The sequence below is a fragment of the Zonotrichia leucophrys genome, chromosome 3 (genome assembly GCF_028769735.1).
Source record: "Zonotrichia leucophrys gambelii isolate GWCS_2022_RI chromosome 3, RI_Zleu_2.0, whole genome shotgun sequence".
Classification (NCBI taxonomy): Eukaryota; Metazoa; Chordata; class Aves; order Passeriformes; family Passerellidae; genus Zonotrichia; species Zonotrichia leucophrys.
In genome coordinates this window covers 113,723,341-113,743,054 of record NC_088172.1, presented here as the reverse complement: position 1 = coordinate 113,743,054, position 19,714 = coordinate 113,723,341, and the positions used below count along the sequence as shown (strand labels likewise).

The 19,714-nt window shown below is 49.7% G+C and overlaps 1 protein-coding gene and 1 long non-coding RNA gene across 2 annotated transcripts in view; one reads left to right on the top strand and one right to left on the bottom strand.

The window, feature by feature from the left end:
- Nucleotides 1-8,988: 8,988 nt before the first annotated feature.
- Nucleotides 8,989-19,714, bottom strand: part of PNOC (prepronociceptin) — a 41,106-nt gene continuing 30,380 nt past the window's right edge. The window contains exons 3-4 of the mRNA XM_064707157.1: nt 17,243-17,621; nt 8,989-9,395 (exon numbers count right to left, since the gene is read on the bottom strand). Of these exons, the coding sequence (XP_064563227.1) occupies nt 9,355-9,395; nt 17,243-17,621 (420 nt within the window). The 3' untranslated portion in view covers nt 8,989-9,354. The remainder of the gene's footprint in view (nt 9,396-17,242; nt 17,622-19,714) is intronic.
- Nucleotides 15,659-16,379, top strand: LOC135445119 (uncharacterized). The gene is made up of 3 exons (XR_010439468.1): nt 15,659-15,793; nt 16,073-16,106; nt 16,357-16,379. It is a non-coding gene; the product is annotated as an uncharacterized LOC135445119 (long non-coding RNA).

The window sequence follows — 19,714 nt, the reverse complement described above, 5'->3', positions numbered from 1 at the left end:
CAGGAAAAACTGGGAATTTTGAGGAGGAAACGTTGGGATTTGGGATTGGGATTCTGGGAAAATCTGGGAATTCTGGGGTCAGAATTCCCAGGAAATCCTGGAATTGCCAACGGGAATGGGGGCAAAATCTGGGATTTGGGGAAAATCTGGGAATTTTGGGAAAATCTGGGAATTTTGGGGTCAGACTTTGGGGTTTGGGAATTTTGGGATCAAAGTTTTCAATAAAAAATGGGAATGGAAAAAATCCAAATTTCTCTGTGGCCTGGTCCTGTCCAATCATCGATTATTGGTTATTGATCATTGATTATTGATCATTAATTATTGGTTATTGATCAGCAGTTATTGATCATCAATTATTGGTTATTGATCATCAATTATTGGCTATCGATTATTGATGATCAATTATAGGTTATTGATCAGCAGTTATTGGTTATTGATCATTGATTATTGGTTATTGATCATCAATTATTGGTTATTGATCACCAGTTATTGGTTATTGATCAGCAATTATTGGTTATTGATCAGCAATTATTGGTTATTGATCATCAATTATTGGTTATTGATCATCAATTATTGGTTATTGATCAGCAGTTATTGGTTATTGATCAGCAATTATTGGTTATTGATCATCAATTATTGGTTATTGGTCATCAATTATTGGTTATTGATCATCAATTATTGGTTATTGATCATCAATTATTGGTTATTGATCATCAATTCTTGATTTTTGGGGTTTGGGATTTTTTATTTTTTATTTGGGATTTCTTTGTTGAGATTTTTGGGATTTTTCTGTGGGATTTGGGATTTTTGGTGGGGTTTTTGGGATTTTTTGGGGGATTTTTTGGGGGGATTTGGGATTTCTTTGTTGAGATTTTTGGGATTTTTTGTGGGATTTTTTAATGGGATTTAAGGGGTTTTTTTTGGTGAAATTTGAGTTTTTGTGGGATTTTTTCAAAGGATTTGGGAATTTTTTTGGGCAGATTTGGGATTGGTTTTGGGGGGGATTTTGGGATTTTTGGGAGATTTTTTGGGGGGATTTGGGATTTTTTTATTTTTTATTTGGGATTTCTTTATTGAGATTTTTGGGATTTTTTTGGTGGGATTTGGGATTTTTTTGGGTGGGATTGGGGATTGATTTTTTGGAGATTTTTGGGATTTTTTTCTGGGGTTTTTTCCGTGGGATTTGGGAATTTTGGGTGGGATTTGGGATTTTTCTTTTGCCTTTGGGATTTTTTTGGGGTGGATTTGGGGCTTTTTTTGGACTTGGCATTTTTGGTGGGATTTCTTTTTGTTTTATTTGGGATTTGGGATCCCAACCCCATTCCCAATATCCCAGCCCCATTCCCGTTCCCAATCCCAGTTCCCATTCCCAGTTCCCATTCCAGTTTATCCCAACCCCATTCCCGATTATCCCAGCCCCATTCCCAGTTCCCAATCCCATTCCCGATTATCCCAGCCCCATTCCCAGTTCCCAATCCCACTCCAGTTTATCCCAATCCCATTCCCAATATCCCAGCCCCATTCCTGGCCCCATTCCCAGTTCCCAACCCCATTCCAGTTTATCCTAAACCCATTCCCAACTATCCCGGCCCCATTCCCGGTTCCCGTTCCCAATGGATCCCAGTCCCATCCCTGATATCCCAGCCCCATTCCAGTTTATCCCAGTTCGCATTCCCTATAGCCCAATCCCATTCCCAGTTCCCAATCCATTCCCAGTATCCCAGTCCCACTCCCGGTTCCCATTCCCAGTTCCCATTCCCTATACCCTGTCCCATTCCCAATCCCATTCCCTAATGTCCCAATCCCAGTCCTGGCTCCCAATCCCATTTCTGATTATCCCAATCCCATTCCTGGTTCCCACTCCCAATTATCCCAATCCCGATTATCCCAATCCCAATCTCAATATCCCAATATCCATTCCTGGTTCTCATTCCCATATCCTGGACCCATTCCCATTATCCCAACACCATTCCCAGTTCCCAATCCCACCACAGTTTATCCCAATCCCACTCCCAGTTCCGTTCCAATTATCCATCCCATTCCCAGTTCCTGTTCAATGGATCCAGGTCCATCTTTTGATATCCCAGTCCTCATTCCTATTTATTCCCAGTTCCCATTGCCAGTTCCCAATCGTTCTTGGCCCCAATCCATCTGTTCCCCAGCCCATTCTGGTTCAACCCGTGTCTGATTATCAACCCCATTCCAATTACCCAATCCATTTCCCAGTTATCCCAGACCTTTCATTATTCCAACCCATTCCATTTCCCACACATTCAACTGTCCCAATCCCATTCCCAATATCCCAACCCCATTCCATATCTCAATTCCCATTTCCCATCCCATTCCAGTTTCCAACACAATTCCCCATTTCCCATCCCATTCCCATTATCCCAAGCCCATTCCCAGTTCCCAGCCCCACTCCTGGTTCCCATTCCCAGTTCCCATCCCAATATCCCAACCCATTCCATTTCCAACCATTCCCAGTATCCAATCCCATTCCCAAATCCCAGTCCCAGTTCCCAATCCCATTCCTGATTGTCCCCATCCCATTCTTGGTTCCCAATCCCATTCCCAATTCTCAATCCCATTCATTTATCCCAATTCCCAAGCCCAATCAGGTCAAATCCCAGTTTCCCAATCCATTCCCAGTTATCCCAATCCCATTCCCAGTATCCCATTCCCAGTATCCCATTCCCAGTATCCCAGGGCCCATTCCCAGTTCCCAATTCCGTTTACCCCAAAACCCATTCCCAATTATCCCATTCCCATTCCCAATCCCATTTCCAGTATCCAGCCCATCCTGGTTCCCATTCCCAGTTCCCATTCCCATTATTCCCAACCCCATTCCATATCCCAATCCCATTCCCAATTATCCAACCCCATTCCCAATTATCCCAGCCCCCATTCCCGATATCTCAATCCCATTTCCCATTCCCAGTTCTCACCAATTCCCATTTCCCAATCCCATTCCCGATTATCCCATCCCATTCCATATCCCAGCCCATTCCTGGCCCCATTCCAATTATTCCAGCCCATTCCAACTGTCCCAACCCATTCCAATTATCCCCCATTCCCGATATCCAATCCCATTCCCATTCCCAACACAATTCCCCATTTCCTAATCCCATTCCCGATTATCCCAATCCCATTCTGTTATCCCAATCCCAGTTCCACCCACTCTGGTTCCCATTCCCAGTTCCCAATCCCAATATCCCAACCCCATTCCCATTATCCCACCATTCCCAAATATCCCAATCCCTTTCCCAAATTGTCCCAATCCATTCCCAGTTCCCATTCCCAGTTCCCAACCCATTCCAGTTGACCCAATCCCATTCCAGTTCCCGATCCCATTCCTGGTTCCCATTCCCAGTTCCCAATCAATATCCCAACCCCATTCCCAATATCCCAACCCATTCCCAATATCCAACCCCATTCCAATATTCTGCCCCATTCCAGTATTCCAATCCCTTTCCCAATTGTCCCAATCCCGTTCTTGGTTCCCAATCCCATTTCCCAATTTCAATCCCATTCCCAATTATCCCAATCCCATTCCCAGTTTCCTGATCCCATTCTGGTTCCCATTCCCAGTTCCCCTTCCCAATATCCCAAGCCCATTCCCAACATTCTGGCCCCATTCCCAGTATCCAATCCCTTTCCCAATTGTCCCAATCCCAGTTCCCATTCCCAGTTCCCAATCCCATTCCAGTTTATCCCAATCCCATTCCCAGTTCCCGATCCCACTCCTGGTTCCCATTCCCAGTTCCCATTCCCAATATCCCAACCCCATTCCCAATATCCCGGCTCCATTCCCAATATCCCAATCCCTTTCCCAATTGTCCCAACCCATATCCCAACATCCAATCCCAGTTCCCAATCCCATTCCCGATTCTCAATCCATTCCCAATTATCCCAATTATCCCAGCCCTATTCCCATTATCCCAATCCTATTCCCCATTCCCATTCCCAATATTCCAATCCCAGTCCACGATCAACCCATTCCCAATGATCCCAGCCCCATCCAGTTCCCAATCCCATTCCCAGTTATCCGCCCCATTCCCAGTTATCCGGACCAATTCCCAGTTCCATTCCATTTATCCCAAACCCATTCCCAATTATCCCACTCCCAGTTCCCAATCCCATTCCAGTATCCCAGCCCACTCCTGGTTCCCATTCCCAGTTCCATTCCCAATTATCCAACCCCATTCCCGATATCCCAATCCCAGTCCCATTATCCAACCCCATTACCATTATCCCAATCCCATTCCCAATTTATCCATCCCCATTCCCGATATCTCAATCCCATTTCCCATTCCCAGTTCTCACACAATTCCCATTTCCCAATCCCATTCCCGATTATCCCAATCCCATTCCCATATCCCAGCCCCATTCCTGGCCCCTTCCCATTATTCCACCCATTCCCAACTGTCCCAACCCATTCCATTATCCCAGCCCCATTCCCGATATCCAATCCCATTCCCAGTTCCAACACAATTCCCAGTTCCAATCCAGTCCCGATTATCCCATTCCCAGTTCCCAATCCCATTCCCAGTTATCCCAACCCCACTCTGTCGCATATCATATCCCGGCCCATTCCCAATATCCCAACCATTCCCAATATCCAGGCCCCATTCCAGTATCCCATTCCCAGTTCCCAATCCCATTCCCAGTATCCAATCCCACTCCTGTTCCAATCCAATATCCCAACCCATTCCCATATCCGGCCCATTCCAATATCCCAATCCCTTTCCCAATTGTCCCAATCCCATTCCCAGTTCCCATTCCCAGTTCCCAAACCCATTCCAGTTTATCCCAATCCCATTCCCAGTTCCCGATCCCACTCCTGGTTCCCATTCCCAGTTCCCATTCCCAATATCCCAGCCCCATTCCCGAATCCACCCATTCCCATATCCCAATCCAGTTCCCAACCCTTCCAGTTTATCCCATCATTCCTGGTTCCCATTCCCAGTTCCCAATCCCATTATCCGCCCATTCCCAGATCCCATTCCCAGTTCCCATTCCCAATTGTCCCAATCCCATTCCCAGTTCTCCCAGCCCTTTTCCCCATTATCCCAATCCCAGTCCCCAGTTCCCAATCCCATTTTTGCCATTAAAAAAAAAAAAACCAAAAAATTCCATTTTCCCCCAGTAAAAACCCCCAAATTCCCCTTTTTTTCCAAAAAAACTCCCAAATTTTTCCTTCTTTTTCCCCCATAGAAACCCCCAAAGTTCCCATTTTTCCCCATAAAAACCCCAAAATTCCCCATTTTCCCCCTCAAAATTCCCATTTTTTTCCATTAAAAAAAGAAACAAAAAAAATCCCATTTTTTCCCAGAAAAATATCCCCAAAATTTCCCATTTCCCACCCAGAAAAAACCCCAAAAAATTTCCCATTTTCCCCCTCAAAAATCCCATTTTTTTTCCCCAGAAAAAAAACCCCAAAAAATTCCCATTTTTTCTCCCTATAAAAACCTCAAAAATTCTCATTTTTCCCTCAAAAAACCCCCCAAAAAATCCCATTTTTTTCCCAGAATAAAACCCAAAAATTCCCTTTTTTTTTTTCCCCAAGGAAATAGCCAAAAAAAATCTCATTTCTTCCCCGGGATAAACCCCAAAAATTATCAATTTTTCCCCCCAAAAAAACCCAAAATTCCCCTTTTTTTCCCCTTAAAACCCAAAATTCCCATTTTTTCCCTTCAAAAATCCCATTTTCCATCAAAATACCCCAAAAATTCCCATTTTTTCCAGAAAAAAAAATCCCAAAATTCCCATTTTCCCCATTTAAAAATGGGAAAAATCCCATTTTTCCCCAGAAAAAAAAACCCCAAAATTTCTCATATTAACCCTCAAAATTCCCATTTTTCCCATCAAAAAAACCCCAAAAATCCCTATTTTCCCCAGAAAAACCCAAAAAATCCCATTTTTTTCCCTCAAAAATACCTTTGCTTCCAGAAAAAAAATAAATTTCCCATTAAAAACCCACAAAATTACCCAATTTTTTTCCCATAAAAAACCCAAAAATTTCCCATTTTTCCCCCATAAAAACCTCAAAAATTCCCATTTTTCCCCCTCAAAATTCCCATTTTCCCATTAAAAAACCCCAAAAATTCCCATTTTTTTCCCAGAAAAAACACCCCAAAATTCCCATTTTCCCCATTTAAAAATGGGAAAAATCCCATTTTTCCCCAGAAAAAAAACCCCAAAATTTCTCATTTTCCCCCTCAAAATTCCCATTTTTCCCATTCAAAAAAACCCCGAAAAAAATCCCATTTTTCCCCAGAAGAAACCCAAAAAATCCCATTTTTTCTCCCTCAAAAATCCCCTTTTTTCCAGGGAAAAAAACCCCATTTTTTCCCATTAAAAACCACAAAATTCCCAAATTTTTTCCCATAAAAAAACCAAAAATTCCCTTTTTTCCCCCCCATAAAAACCTCAAAAATTTCCCATTTTTCCCATTAAAAAACCCCAAAAATTCCCATTTTTTAACCCTTTTTTCCCCGGCACGAGTGGCAATCAGCTCATAGAAACCATAAATGGATTTATTTTGGATTTTTTTTTGCTCTGTACAACTTTAATGAGAAATCTCAGAAACAACAAAAAAAAAAATCAAAATTTTGGGCTCATCCTGGAATTTCCCTTTTTTTATTTTACATTTTTCCCATCGGAATTATCAAAATATTTTCATTTTTGGGGGATTTTTTTGGGATTTTGGGGGATTTTTTTGGGATTTCTTTGGGGGTTTTTGGGATTTTTCTTTTTTTGGGATCGGCTCCGAGAGTTTGGAATTTTTATTTTTGGGATTCAAAAAATTCAAGGGGAATGAAAAGAAATTAAAATTTCCAGAATTTTGGGGGAAATTTTGGTAAATTCAAACTTTTTTACAAAATAATTCAATTTTTAAGGCAAAAATTCCTCTATTTTTGGCAAAATTTCTCTTTTTTTTGGCAAAAAATATTTTTTTATTGGGTAAAAATTCCTTTTCTGGGGTCATAAATTCAATTTTTTTTCAAAAATTCCTCTATTTGGGGCAAAATTTCATTTTTTGGGAAAAACTTTCAATTTATTTTGGAAAAAATTCAAAATTTTTTTAAATATTCAAAATTTATCAGCAAAAAATTAAATTTTTTTTCTGCAAAATTTCCCTCTTTTTGGCAAAAAATTTCCTCTTTTTCTGGGGAAAAATTCAAATTTTTTACAAATATTTCTCTTTTTTGGGCAAAAATTCAAAATTTTTCTGCATAAATTCTGTGTTTTTAAAAAAATCACTTTTTGGGCAAAAATTCAATGTTTTGGCGTAAAAATTCAAATTTCTTTCTGACAAAATATCCTATACTTTTGGGGTAAAAAATTCGAATTTCTTTGGGCAAAAATTCCTTTTTTTGGTAAAAATTCGTCTTTTATTGGCAAAAATTCAATTTTTTTCTACAAAAAATTAATCTTTTCTTTTAAATGCCACTTTTTTGGCAAAAAATTCAGGGTTTTTTCTCAAAAATTCTATTACTTATTTTGGCAAAAATTCAAATTTTTTTCTGGTAAAATGCCTGGCGGTCTTGGGACAAATTTTTTATTTTTTTGGTAAATTACCTCCTTTTTTGGGCGAAAATTCCTCTCTTTTTTTGCAAAAATTCATAATTTGGGGGTGGGGGACAAAAATTCAATCTTTTTTTTCCGAAAAAAATCAAATTTTTCCCACAAAAAATCCCAATTTTGGGGGCAAAATTCCCATTTTCTCCCCTCGCGTTCGGCGTCGCTTCCGCGCGGATCCTCCCGCCCTCACGGCGCCCTCGGGAACTCTCGGAAATGCTCGGAAACCTTCGGGAACTCTCGGAAATGCTCGGAAACCTCGGACTCGGGGAGCCTCGGAACCTCGGAAACCTCGGAAACCTCGGAGCGGCGGGGAGCCTCGGAACGTCAGGAACGCGTCGGAAGGGGAGCCCTCGGACGGCGGGGAGCCCTCGGAACCGTCGGAAGCCGGCGGGGAGCCTCGGATCGGGAACCGTCAACGAACGTCGGGGAGCCCTCGGGAACCGCGGGAAGCCTCAGGGCCTCGGGAACCGGGGTCTCGGAAGCCTCAGGGAGCCGTCGGAACCGGCGGAGCCTCGGTAATGGCGGGAGCCCTCGGGAACCGTCGGAAGCCTCGGAAGACCTCGGGACCCGGGGTCTCGGGAACTGCGCGGGGGAGCCCTCGGGAACCGTCGGAAGCCATCGGAAGAGCCCTCGGAAACCGTCGGAAGAACCCTCAGGAGCCCTCGGGAACCGGCGGGGGAGCCCTCGGGAACCGGTGGGAGCCCTCGGGAACCGGCGGTGACCCTCGGGAACGGGCAGGGGAGCCCTCGGAACGTGGAGAAACCGCTCGGAACGGGGATCTGGGAACGCAGGGGAGCTCGGGAGCGGCAGAACCGGGGGGACGTCGGAGCCGGCGGAAGGCCGTCGGAGCCCTCGGAGGGGAAGCCGTCGGGAACCGTCGGGGGAGCCCTCAGGAACGCTCGGAAACCTTCGGGAACTTGAGGGGGAGCCCGCGGGAACCGGCGGGGTCTGGCGGGAACCGGCGGGAGAGTCCTCGGGAACCGGCGGGGGAACGCTCGGGAGCTCTCGGGAACCGGTAGGGGCAACCTTCAGGAACCGTCGGGGGAGCCCTCGGGAACCGTCAGGGGAGTGCTCGGGAACCGTCGGGATCTGGCGGGAACCGGAGGGGGGAGCCCTCGGGAACGGAGCCCTCGGGAACCGTCAGGGGAGTGCTCGGGAACCGTCGGGATCTGGCGGGAACCGTCGGGGGAGCCTCGGGAACCGGCAGAAACCATCGGGGAAGCCGGAGGGAACCGGTGGGATCTGACGGGAACCGTCGGGAGAGCCCGGGAAACGTCAGGATAGCCCTCAGGAGCGCTCGGGACCCGTCGGGAACTGTCGGAAGGGCCCTCGGAAGCCCTCGGGAGCGCTCGGGAAGCGTCGGGGGAGCGCTCGGGAACGGAGCCTCGGGAACCATCAGGGAGCGCTCGGGAACCGTCGGGATCTGGCGGGAACCGGAGGGGGGGAGCCCTCGGGAACCGGCAGAAACCATCGGGGAAGCCGGCGGGGAACCGGTGGGATCTGACGGGAACCGTCGGGAGAGCCCGGGAAACGTCAGGATAGCCCTCAGGAGCGCTCGGGACCCTTCGGGAACTGTCGGAAGGGCCCTCGGAAGCCCTCGGGAGCGCTCGGGAAGCGTCGGGGGAGCGCTCGGGAGCCTTCGGGAGTGCTCGGGAGCCTTCGGGAGTGCTCGGGGCAGGCGGAGCTTTGGCGGGCGAGGAGCGGCCTCGGAGCCGAAGCGCTTCGGGTCCCGCCGGGAGCGCGCGCGGCCGGGCCCGAGCCGGGCTTGGGTTAATTGGGCCTCGGCCGGGCCGGGAGGCGGTGCCGGAACGCTACAGAAAAATATAAAATAAAATAGGGGGAAAGGGAGATAAAACGTAAAATGAAAATTAAAAAAAAATAATAAATAATGCGAAATAAAAAAAGGGGAAAAAAAGGAAATAATGCGAAAGGAGAATAAAAAAATAAGAATGAGAATAAAATGGGGAAGGAAATAAAAAAAATAAAAGAAGAAATAAATAAAAGGGAAAAAAATGAAATGGGGGAAGGGAAATAAAAAGAAAAAAGAAATAAAATGGGGAAAAAAAAGAATAATGGGGAAGAAGGGAAAAATAAAAGAGAAGAAAAAAAGGGGGAAGGAAGAAATGAAGAAAAAGAGGAAATGAAATGGGGGAAAGGAAGGGAATTTTAAAAATTAAATTAAATTAAATTGGGGAAAAATACAAAATAAAATGGGGGAAAGAAAGGGAAAAATAAGGAAATGAAATGGGGGAAAGAAAGGGGGAAAATACAAAATAAAATAGGGGAAGGGAAGGGAATTTTAAAAAATAAAATTAAATGAAATTAAATAGGGGGAAATACAAAATGAAAATGGGGGAAAGAAAGGGGGAAAATACAAAATAAAATGGGGAAAAGGAAGGGGAAGAGAATTTTAAAAAATAAAATTAAATGAAATTAAATAGGGGGAAAGTACAAAATAAAATGGGGGAAAGAAAGGGAAAAAGAAAAAAAATTGGGGAAATGAAATGGAGGAAAGGAAGGGAATTAAAAAAATTAAATAGGGTGGGGAATTAAAATTAAATAAAATGGGGAAAAGAAAAAATAATACAAAATAAAATGGGGGAAAGAAAGGGAAAAATAAGGAAATAAAATGGGGGAAAGAAAGGGGAAAAGAAAAAAAAACCAAAATAAAATGGGGAAAAGAAAAGGAAAAAAATATTTAAAATAAAATTAAATAGGGAAAAGAAAGAGGGGAGAATACAAAATAAAAAGAAGCAAAAGGGAAAAAATAGGAAATTAAATGGGGGAAAGGGAAAAATAAAAAATACAAAATAAATGGGGAAAAAGAAAGGGAAAATAAAATGAAATTAAACAGAGGAAAGAAATGGGGGAAAAAAGGAAAATAAAGAGAAAAAAGTTGGAAAAGTTGGGGAAAAAAGGAAAAATGTAAAAAGTGGGAAAAAATAGAAAAAAATTTTAAAAGTGGTGGAAAATGGGGAATAAGGAGAGAAAAAGGGGCAAAAATAGAGAAAAAAAAGGGAAAAAAGAGAAAAAAATTTTAAAAGTCGGGAATAAAACAGGAAAAAAGAGAAAAAATATAAAAAGTGCGGAAAAAATGGTAAAAAAAGAAGGAAAGGCCAAAGCAGCTGAGGAAAATTTTGGAATTTCAAAATTTTGGAATTTCAAAATTTTGGAATTCCACTCCCGGGATTTTGGGAGATTCCAACTGGGGAGGGGAAAAAAAAAGAAAAATTTTGATTTAAAAAAGTGGAAAAATGTGAAAATTCTCCCAAATTTGGGATTTTTTTTTGGGAATTGCAGCGTGGGAATGGAGGGCCCTGGCCAGGAATTGGTTAATTTGAAATTTGAATTGATTTAAACTTTATTTTTGTTCATTTTATTTATTTTATTTGTATTTCTTTTTATTTTTTATTTTCATTTTTCTTTATTTTATTTTTATTTTTTAATTTTTTAAAATTTATTTAAATTTTTTCTAGATATTTTTAATTTAATTGAATTTAATTAGAATTTTATTCACCTTTAACATGTATTTAAAAGGCTTTCCTTCCATTTTCCTTAAATATTTTAACTCAATTTTTAAACTTCTTTTAAATAATTTTGATCGATTTTTTAATTTCTTTTAAATAATTCCATTTAATTCTTTATTCCTTTTAAATATTTTAAAAATTTGCTTTTATTTTTTTAGAATATTTTTGAAATCTCCTTTTTATTCCTTTGAAAATATTTTTGAAATTTATCTTTCTTTACAATATTTTTTAAATTTATCCTTTATTCGTTGTAAATTTTTTAACTTATTTTTTATTTCTTTAAAATTTTTTAAAATTTATTTTGATTTCTTTTAAATATTTTCCATTCATCCTGAAATTGATTTTCATGTCTTGAAGTTTGAATTTTCTTCTCTATTTAACATTAGATCAAAATTCTATTTTAAATCTCCTTGGAATTTTAAATTTTAAATTAAATGTTTGATTTTTTTTCAATTTTATTTATAAAAAACTCTTTATTTTTTTAAACATTTCCCGTATTTATTTGGGGTTTTGATGATTTTTTCCCAATTTTTGATTGGGGGGAACCGATCCCTGCTGGACGTGGAGCAGCGGCCCCGGTTGGGGACACCGAGGGGACACTGAGGGGACACCAAAGGGGACCCCAAGGTGACACCGAGGGGACACAAAGGGGACCCCAAGGGGACACCAAGGTGACACCAAAGGGGAGACCCAAGGTGACACCGAGGGTGACACCAAAGGGGACCCCAAGGTGACACCAAAGGGGACCCCAAGGTGACACCGAGGGGACACCAAGGTGACACCAAAGGGGACCCCAAGGGGACACCAAAGGGGACCCCAAGGTGACACCAAAGGGGACCCCAAGGTGACACCAAAGGGGACCCCAAGGTGACACCGAGGGGACACCAAAGGGGACCCCAAGGTGACACTGAGGGGACACCAAAGGGGACCCCAAGGTGACACCAAGGGGACACCAAAGGTGACACCAAAGGGAACCCCAAGGTGACCACTGAGGGGACCCAAAGGTGACTCCAAAGGAGACCCCCAAGGTGACACTGAGGGGACCCCAAGGTGACACCGAGGGGACCCCAAGGTGACACCAAGGTGACACTGAGGGGACCCAAAGGTGACCCAAAGGTGACACTGAGGGGACACCAAAGGGGACACCAAAGGGGACCCCAAGGTGACACCGAGGTGACACCAAAAGAGACCCCAAGGTGACACCGAGGAGACACCAAAGGGGACCCCAAGGTGACACCGAGGGGACACCAAAGGGACCCCAAGGTGACACTGAGGGGACACCAAAGGGGACCCCAAGGTGACACCAAAGGGGACCCCAAGGTGACACCAAGGGGACACCAAAGGTGACACCAAGGGGACACCGAGGGGACACCAAAGGTGACACCAAAAGGGACCCCAAGGTGACACCAAAGGGGGACCCAAGGTGACACCAAGGGGACACCAAAGGTGACACCAAAGGGGACCCCAAGGTGACACCAAGGGGACACCAAAGGGGACCCCAAGGTGACACTGAGGGGACCCCAAGGTGACACCAAAGGGGACACCAAGGTGACACCGAGGGGACACCAAAGGGGACCCCAAGGTGACACCAAGGGGGACCCCAAGGTGACACCAAGGTGACACCGAGGGTGACACCAAGGGGACACCAAAGGTGACACTGAGGGGACACCAAGGTGACACCAAAGGGGACCCCAAGGTGACACTGAGGGGACACCAAAGGGGACCCCAAGGTGACACTGAGGGGACACCAAGGTGACACCAAAGGGGACCCCAAGGTGACACCAAAGGGGACCCCAAGGTGACACCGAGGGGACACAAAGGGGACCCCAAGGTGACACCAAAGGGGACCCCAAGGTGACACCAAGGGGACACCAAAGGGGACACCAAAGGTGACACCAAAGGGGACCCCAAGGTGACACCAAAGGGGACCCCAAGGTGACACCGAGGGGACACCAAAGGTGACACCAAAGGGGACCCCAAGGTGACACCGAGGGGGACCCCAAGGTGACACTGAGGGGACACCAAGGGGAGCCCCAAGGTGACACTGAGGGGACACAAAGGGGACACCAAAGGGGACCCCCAAGGTGACACCAAGGGGACACCAAGGTGGCACTGAGGGGACACCAAAGGGGAGCCCAAGGTGACACCAAAGGGGACCCCAAGGTGACACCAATGGTGACATCAAAGGTGACACCAAAGGTGAGACCCCAAAATGACACCGGAGGTGATCCCAAGGATGACATCAGTGGTGACACCAAAGTTGACACTGAAGGTGATCTGGAAGGTGACACCAAAGGTGACACTGAAGGTGACTCCAAGGGTGACACCAAAGGTGAGACCCCAAAATGACACCAGAGGTGACCCCAAAGGTGACCCCAAGGATGACATCAGTGGTGACACCAAAGGTGACACTGAAGGTGATACTGAGGGCAGCCTGAGGGTGACACTGAAGGTGACACCAAAGGTGACCCCAGTGGTGACCTGGGAGGTGACTCCAAAGGTGACCCCAAGGGTGACCCCAGTGGTGACCCCAAAAGTGGCCCTGGAGGTGAACTCAAAGGTGACCCTGAGGGCCACCCAAAGGTGACCGCAATGGTGACCTCAAAGGCAGGGTCACCACAAAGGTGACCCTGAAGGTGACATTGAAGGTGTCCCCAAAGGTGACCCTGAAGGTGACACCCAGGGTGACCACAAAGGCAGCCCTGAAGGTGTCCCCAAAGGTGACATTAAAGGCAACCTTGAAGGCAGGGTCACCACAAAGATGACCCTGAAGGTGACATTGAAGGTGTCCCCAAAGGTGGTCCCCAAAGGTGCCCCGAGGTGTAGGACCTCAAAGGTGACCCTGAGGTGCCCCCACAAAGGATGACCCCAAAGTGACCTCAGGGACCCGAGGTGACCCCAAAGGGTGACCCTGAGGGTGACCTGAGGTACCAAGGTGCCAAAGTGACCCCAGAATGACCAAAGGTGACCCCAAGGTGACCCCAAAGTGACCTGAGGATACTGAAGGACCCAAAGGTGCCCCAAGCTGCCCAAAGGCTGCCCCAAAGGTGCCCCCAAAGTGACCCTGAGGGTGACCTGAAGGTGACCCAAAGGTGCCCCCCCCCAAATGAGGTGACCCAAACCAAAGATGACCCCAAGGGTGACCTGAAGGTGACCGTGACCCGAGGTGACCAAAGTGACCCCAAAGGCACCCCAAAGGTGCCCCAAGGTGACCCACAAGTTGCCCCAAAGGTGCCCCCAAGGTGACCACAAAGGTGACCCCAAGGGTGACCAAAGGTGACCCCGAGTGACCCTAAGTTGACCCAAAGGTGCCCCAAGGTGACCACAAGGTGCCCCTGAAGGTGCCCCCAAAGGTGCCCTGAAGGTGACCTAAGGTGACCCCAAAAGTGCACCCCAAAGGTGACCCTATAGTGACTGAAGGTGCCCCAAGGTGACCACCAAGGTGACCCCAAGGGTGACTTGAAGGTGACCCCAAAGGTGACCCTGAGGTGACCTGAAGGTGACCCAAAGGCATTCCCAAAGTGACCCCAAGGGTGTCCCCCAAAGGCCCCCCAAAGGTGACCCCAAAGGCGCCCCAAGTGACCCAAAGGTGACCCCAGGTGACGAAGGTGACCACAGAGGTGCCCCCAAAGTGACCCTGAAGGTGACTCGAAGGTGCCCCCAAAGGCACCTCTCAAGGTGACCCATGAGAGTGTACCTCCAAGGTGACCCAAAGACTCCCAAGGTGACCCCCAAAGTGCATCCCCAAGTGACACCCCAAAGATGACCCCAAGGTGACCAGAAGGTGACCCAAAGGTGTCCCCAAAGTGACCCCAAAGTGTCCCAAAGGCGCCCCAAAGGTGACCCCAAAGGTGACCAGAAGGTGACCCCAAGGTGTCCCCAAAGTGACCCCAAAGGCGCCCCCAAGGTGACCACAAAGGTGACCAGAAGGTGACCCAAAGGTGTCCCCAAAGGTGCCCAAAAACGTCCCAAAGGTGACCCCAAAGTGTCCCAGAAGGTGACCCCAAAGTGTACCCCAAGGGTGACCCCAAGTGACCAAAGATGTCCCCAAGGTGACCCCAAAGTGTCCCAAAGGCGCCCCAAAGTGACCCCAAGGGTGACCCATAGGTGACTCGAAGGTGCCCCAAAGTTTCCCCCAAAGGTGCCCCCAAGGTGACCACAAAGGTGACCAGAAGGTGACCCAAAGGTGTCCCCAAAGTGACCCCAAAGGCGCCCCAAGGTGACCCCAAAGGTGACCAGAAGGTGACCCAAAGGCATCCCTAAAGGTGACCCCAAAGGTGCCCCAAGGTGACCACAAAGGTGACCAGAAGGTGACCCAAAGGCATCCCTAAAGGTGACCCCAAAGGCGCCCCAAGGTGACCACAAAGGACCCCGCAAGGCGACCCTGAAGGTGACCTGAATGTGCCCCAAAGGTGTCCCCAGAGTGACCCAAAGATGTCCTCAAGGTGACCCCAACGCGACCCCAAAGGTGACCCCAGGTGACTTGAAGGTGCCCCCAAAGTGACCCCAAATTTGCCCCCAAAGGTGCCCCTGAAGTGACCCCAAGGGTGACCCATAGGTGACTTGAAGGTGCCCCAAGGTGACCACCAAGGTGACCCCAAGGGTGACTTGAAGGTGACCCTGAGGGTGACCCTGGGGTGACGAGAAGGTGCCCCCAAGGTGACCCTGAGGTGACCACAAAGGTGACCCCAAGGGTGACATGAAGGTGCCCCAAAGGTGCCCCCAAAGTGACCCCAAATTTGCCCCCAAAGGTGCCCTCAAGGTGACCCAAAGGCTCCCCCAAAGTGACCCCGAGGGTGACCTATAGGTGACTGAAGGTCCCCAGGTGCCCACAAGTGACCCCAAGGGTGACTTGAAGGTGACCCTGACAGTGACCGGAAGGTGCCCCCAAGGTGACCCTGAGGGTGACCCTAGGGTGACCAGAAGGTGCCCCCAAGGTGACCCTGAGGGTGACCACAAAGGTGACCCCAAGGGTGACCCATAGGTAACTTGAAGGTGCCCCAAAGGTGACCCCGAATTTGCCCCCAAAGGTGCCCCTGAGGGTGCCCCCAAAGGTGCCCTCAAGGTGACCCAAAGGCTCCCCCAAAGTGACCCCGAGGGTGACCTATAGGTGACTTGAAGGTGCCCCAAGGTGACCACCAAGGTGACCCCAAGGGTGACTTGAAGGTGACCCCGAGGGTGACCCTAGGGTGACGAGAAGGTGCCCCCAAGGTGACCCAGAGGGTGACCCATAGGTAACTTGAAGGTGCCCCCAAGGTGACCCTGAGGGTGACCCTAGGGTGACCTGAAGGTGCCCCAAGGCGAACCCAAGGGTGACCCTGGGGTGACCCGAAGGTGCCCCCAAGGTGACCCCGAGGGTGACCCTAGGGTGACCTGAAGGTGCCCCCAAGGTGACCCTGAGGGTGACCCATAGGTAACTTGAAGGTGCCCCCAAGGTGACCCTGAGGGTGACCCCAAAGGTGCCCCCAAGGTGACCACAAATGTGACCCCAAGGGTGACCCATAGGTAACTTGAAGGTGCCCCCAAGGTGACCCTGAGGGTGACTCGAAGGTGCCCCAAAGTGACCCCAAAGTTGCCCCCAAAGGTGCCCTCAAGGTGACCCAAAGGTGCCCCCAAGGTGACCCCAAGGGTGACCCATAGGTAACTTGAAGGTGCCCCCAAGGTGACCCTGAGGGTGACCCTAGGGTGACCGGAAGGTGCCCCCAAGGTGACCCCGAGGGTGACCCTGGGGTGACCGGAAGGTGCCCCCAAGGTGACCCTGAGGGTGACCCTAGGGTGACCCATAGGTAACTTGAAGGTGACCCCTAGGGTGACCCATAGGTAACCTGAAGGTGCCCCCAAGGTGACCCCGAGGGTGACCCTGGGGTGACCGGAAGGTGCCCCCAAGTCCCCCCAGAGCTGCCCCCAAAGGTGTCCCTCCCGCCGTGTCCCCGCCGGCGGCGGCGCGGGCGGCGTTTCTGAGCCGCGTTTCCGAATGGGATTGTTGGGGTGGTTTTTTCTGTTGGTGACTGCTCCCCCCTGGCAGGATGGCACCCATGGGACGGTGGCGGCCGGGCCGAGCAGGGCCGGGCGGGGATCCCGTTAGATCTCGTTGGCGTCGCCGGCGCCGCCGCGGTGGCCGCCGTACTCACTGGAGCGCGGCGCCATGCCCAGGTACTGCTTCAGGAACTCGCTAAACCTCTTCTGGTTGTTCCACTTGCGCGCCGACTTGCGCACGCCGATGAAGCCCCCGTAGCGCTTCTGCACGCCCTGGGCCGCCCGCGCCGCGCCCGGCCGCCGCGAAATGTCCTCCCGCCCTTCCTCCTCCTCCTCCTCCTCCTCCTCCTCGCGCCGCCACTGCTGCTGCTGCTGCTGCTGCTGCTGCGGGTGGGGCTGCGCCCACGGGGACGCGCCCGAGGGCCAGGGCCGGCCCGACAGGCGGCGGGGACGCGGGGACGCTCGCAGGGTGGCGGCGCACAGCTCCCAGGTGGCGCGGGGCACGGCCTGGCCTTCGCACTCCAGGATGCAGATCTGAGGGGACAATTGGGGACAGGGTCAGGGGACAATTGGGGACAGGGTCAGGGGACAAGGGGGGACAGGGTCAGGGGACAAGGGGGGTCAGGGGACAGCTGGGGACAGGGTCAGGGGACAATTGGGGACAGGGTCAGGGGACAGTTGGGGACAGGGTGGTGGCAGCTGTGCACAGCTCCCAGGTGGCGCGGGGCACGGCCTGGCCTTCGCACTCCAGGATGCAGATCTGAGGGGACAAGGGGGGACAGGGTCAGGGGACAGCTGGGGACAGGGTCAGGGGACAATTGGGGACAGGGTGGTGGCAGCTGTGCACAGCTCCCAGGTGGCGCGGGGCACGGCCTGGCCTTCGCACTCCAGGATGCAGATCTGAGGGGACAAGGGGGACAGGGTGAGGGGACAATTGGGGACAGGGTCAGGGGACAATGGGGGACAGGGTCAGGGACAGTGACCCTTGGGTGGTGGCAGTGCACAGCTCCCAGGTGGCACAGGGCACAGCTTGGGTGCAGATCTGAGGGGACAATTGGGGACAGGGTCAGGGGGCCGTAGTGACCCTCAGGGCACAGCTTGGGTGCTGATCTCAGGGGACAATTGGGGACAGGGTCAGGGGGCCATGCCGGGGCGGTGAGGAGTGGTTGGGGGAATGGCAGTGTCACCCTAACACCCAACACCCATCCTGACATCAACACCCATCCTGACACCCAACGCCACACTGACACCCATCCCGACACCAACACCCATACTGACACCGACACCCATCCCAACACCCATCCTGACACCCAACGCCACACTGACACCCATCCCAACACCCATCCCAACACCCAACACAGCACTGACACCCATACTGACACCGACACCCACACCAACACCCATCCCGACACCCAACGCCACACTGACACCCATACTGACACCGACACCCATCCCGACACCCAACGCCACACTGACACCCATCCCAACACCCATCCCAACACCCATCCCGACACCCAACGCCACACTGACACCCACGCCCTGTTGGAAGCTCCCACGGGACGGTGTCGGCAGCTCCCCCGAGCATCCCCGGATGGGACAGTGGAGGTTGGATGGGATGGTGGAGGTGGCACATGATGGAGGTTGGATGGGACGGTGGAGGTGGGATGGGACGGTGGAGGTGGGATGGGATGGGATGGAGGAGGTGGGATGGGATGGAGGAGGTGGGACGGGATGGAGGTTGGATGGGACAGTGGAGGTGGGATGGGATGGTGGAGGTGGGACACGATGGAGGTTGGATGGGACGGTGGAGGTTGGATGGGACGGTGGAGGTGGCACATGACGGAGGTTGAATGGGACGGTGGAGGTGGGACGGTGGAGGTGGGATGGGACGGTGGAGGTGGGACACGGTGGAGGTTGGATGGGACGGTGGAGGTGGGACAGTGGAGGTTCGGATGGGACAGTGGAGGTGGGACATGATGGAGGTTGGATGGGACGGTGGAGGTGGGATGGGATGGAGGAGGTGGGACAGGATGGGATGGAGGTGGGACAGGATGGAGCGAGGACAAGTCCTTTTGTGGTGCCACCAAACCCACCATGGTCGTGTCTCATCCCTTTCCAGGCCAGATAGGACACACAAAGTCCTTTCTGTGGTGCCACCAAACCCACCAGGGTTGGGTCTCATCCCCTTCCAAGCCAGACATGGACACAGACACAGATCCAGGCCTGCTGTGGGGTTTTGGTGCCACCAAACCCACCAGGGTTGGATCATGTTCCTTTCCAGCCCAGACAGGACACGGAAATTCCATTTTTGGTGCCACCAAACCCACCAGGGTTGGATCATGTTCCTTTCCAGCCCAGACAGGACATGGAAATTCCATTTTTGGTGCCACCAAACCCACCAGGGTTCTGGTGGTTCCAGGCCAGACAGGACATGGAAATTCCATTTTTAGGTGCCACCAAACCCACCATGGTCGCGTCTCATCCCTTTCCTGGTTGGACAGGACATGGAAATTCCATTTTTTGGGGCCATCAAACCCTCCACGCTTGGATCATGTTCCTTTCCAGCCCAGACAGGACACAGAAATTCCATTTTTGGTGCCACCAAACCCACCATGGTCGTGTCTCAT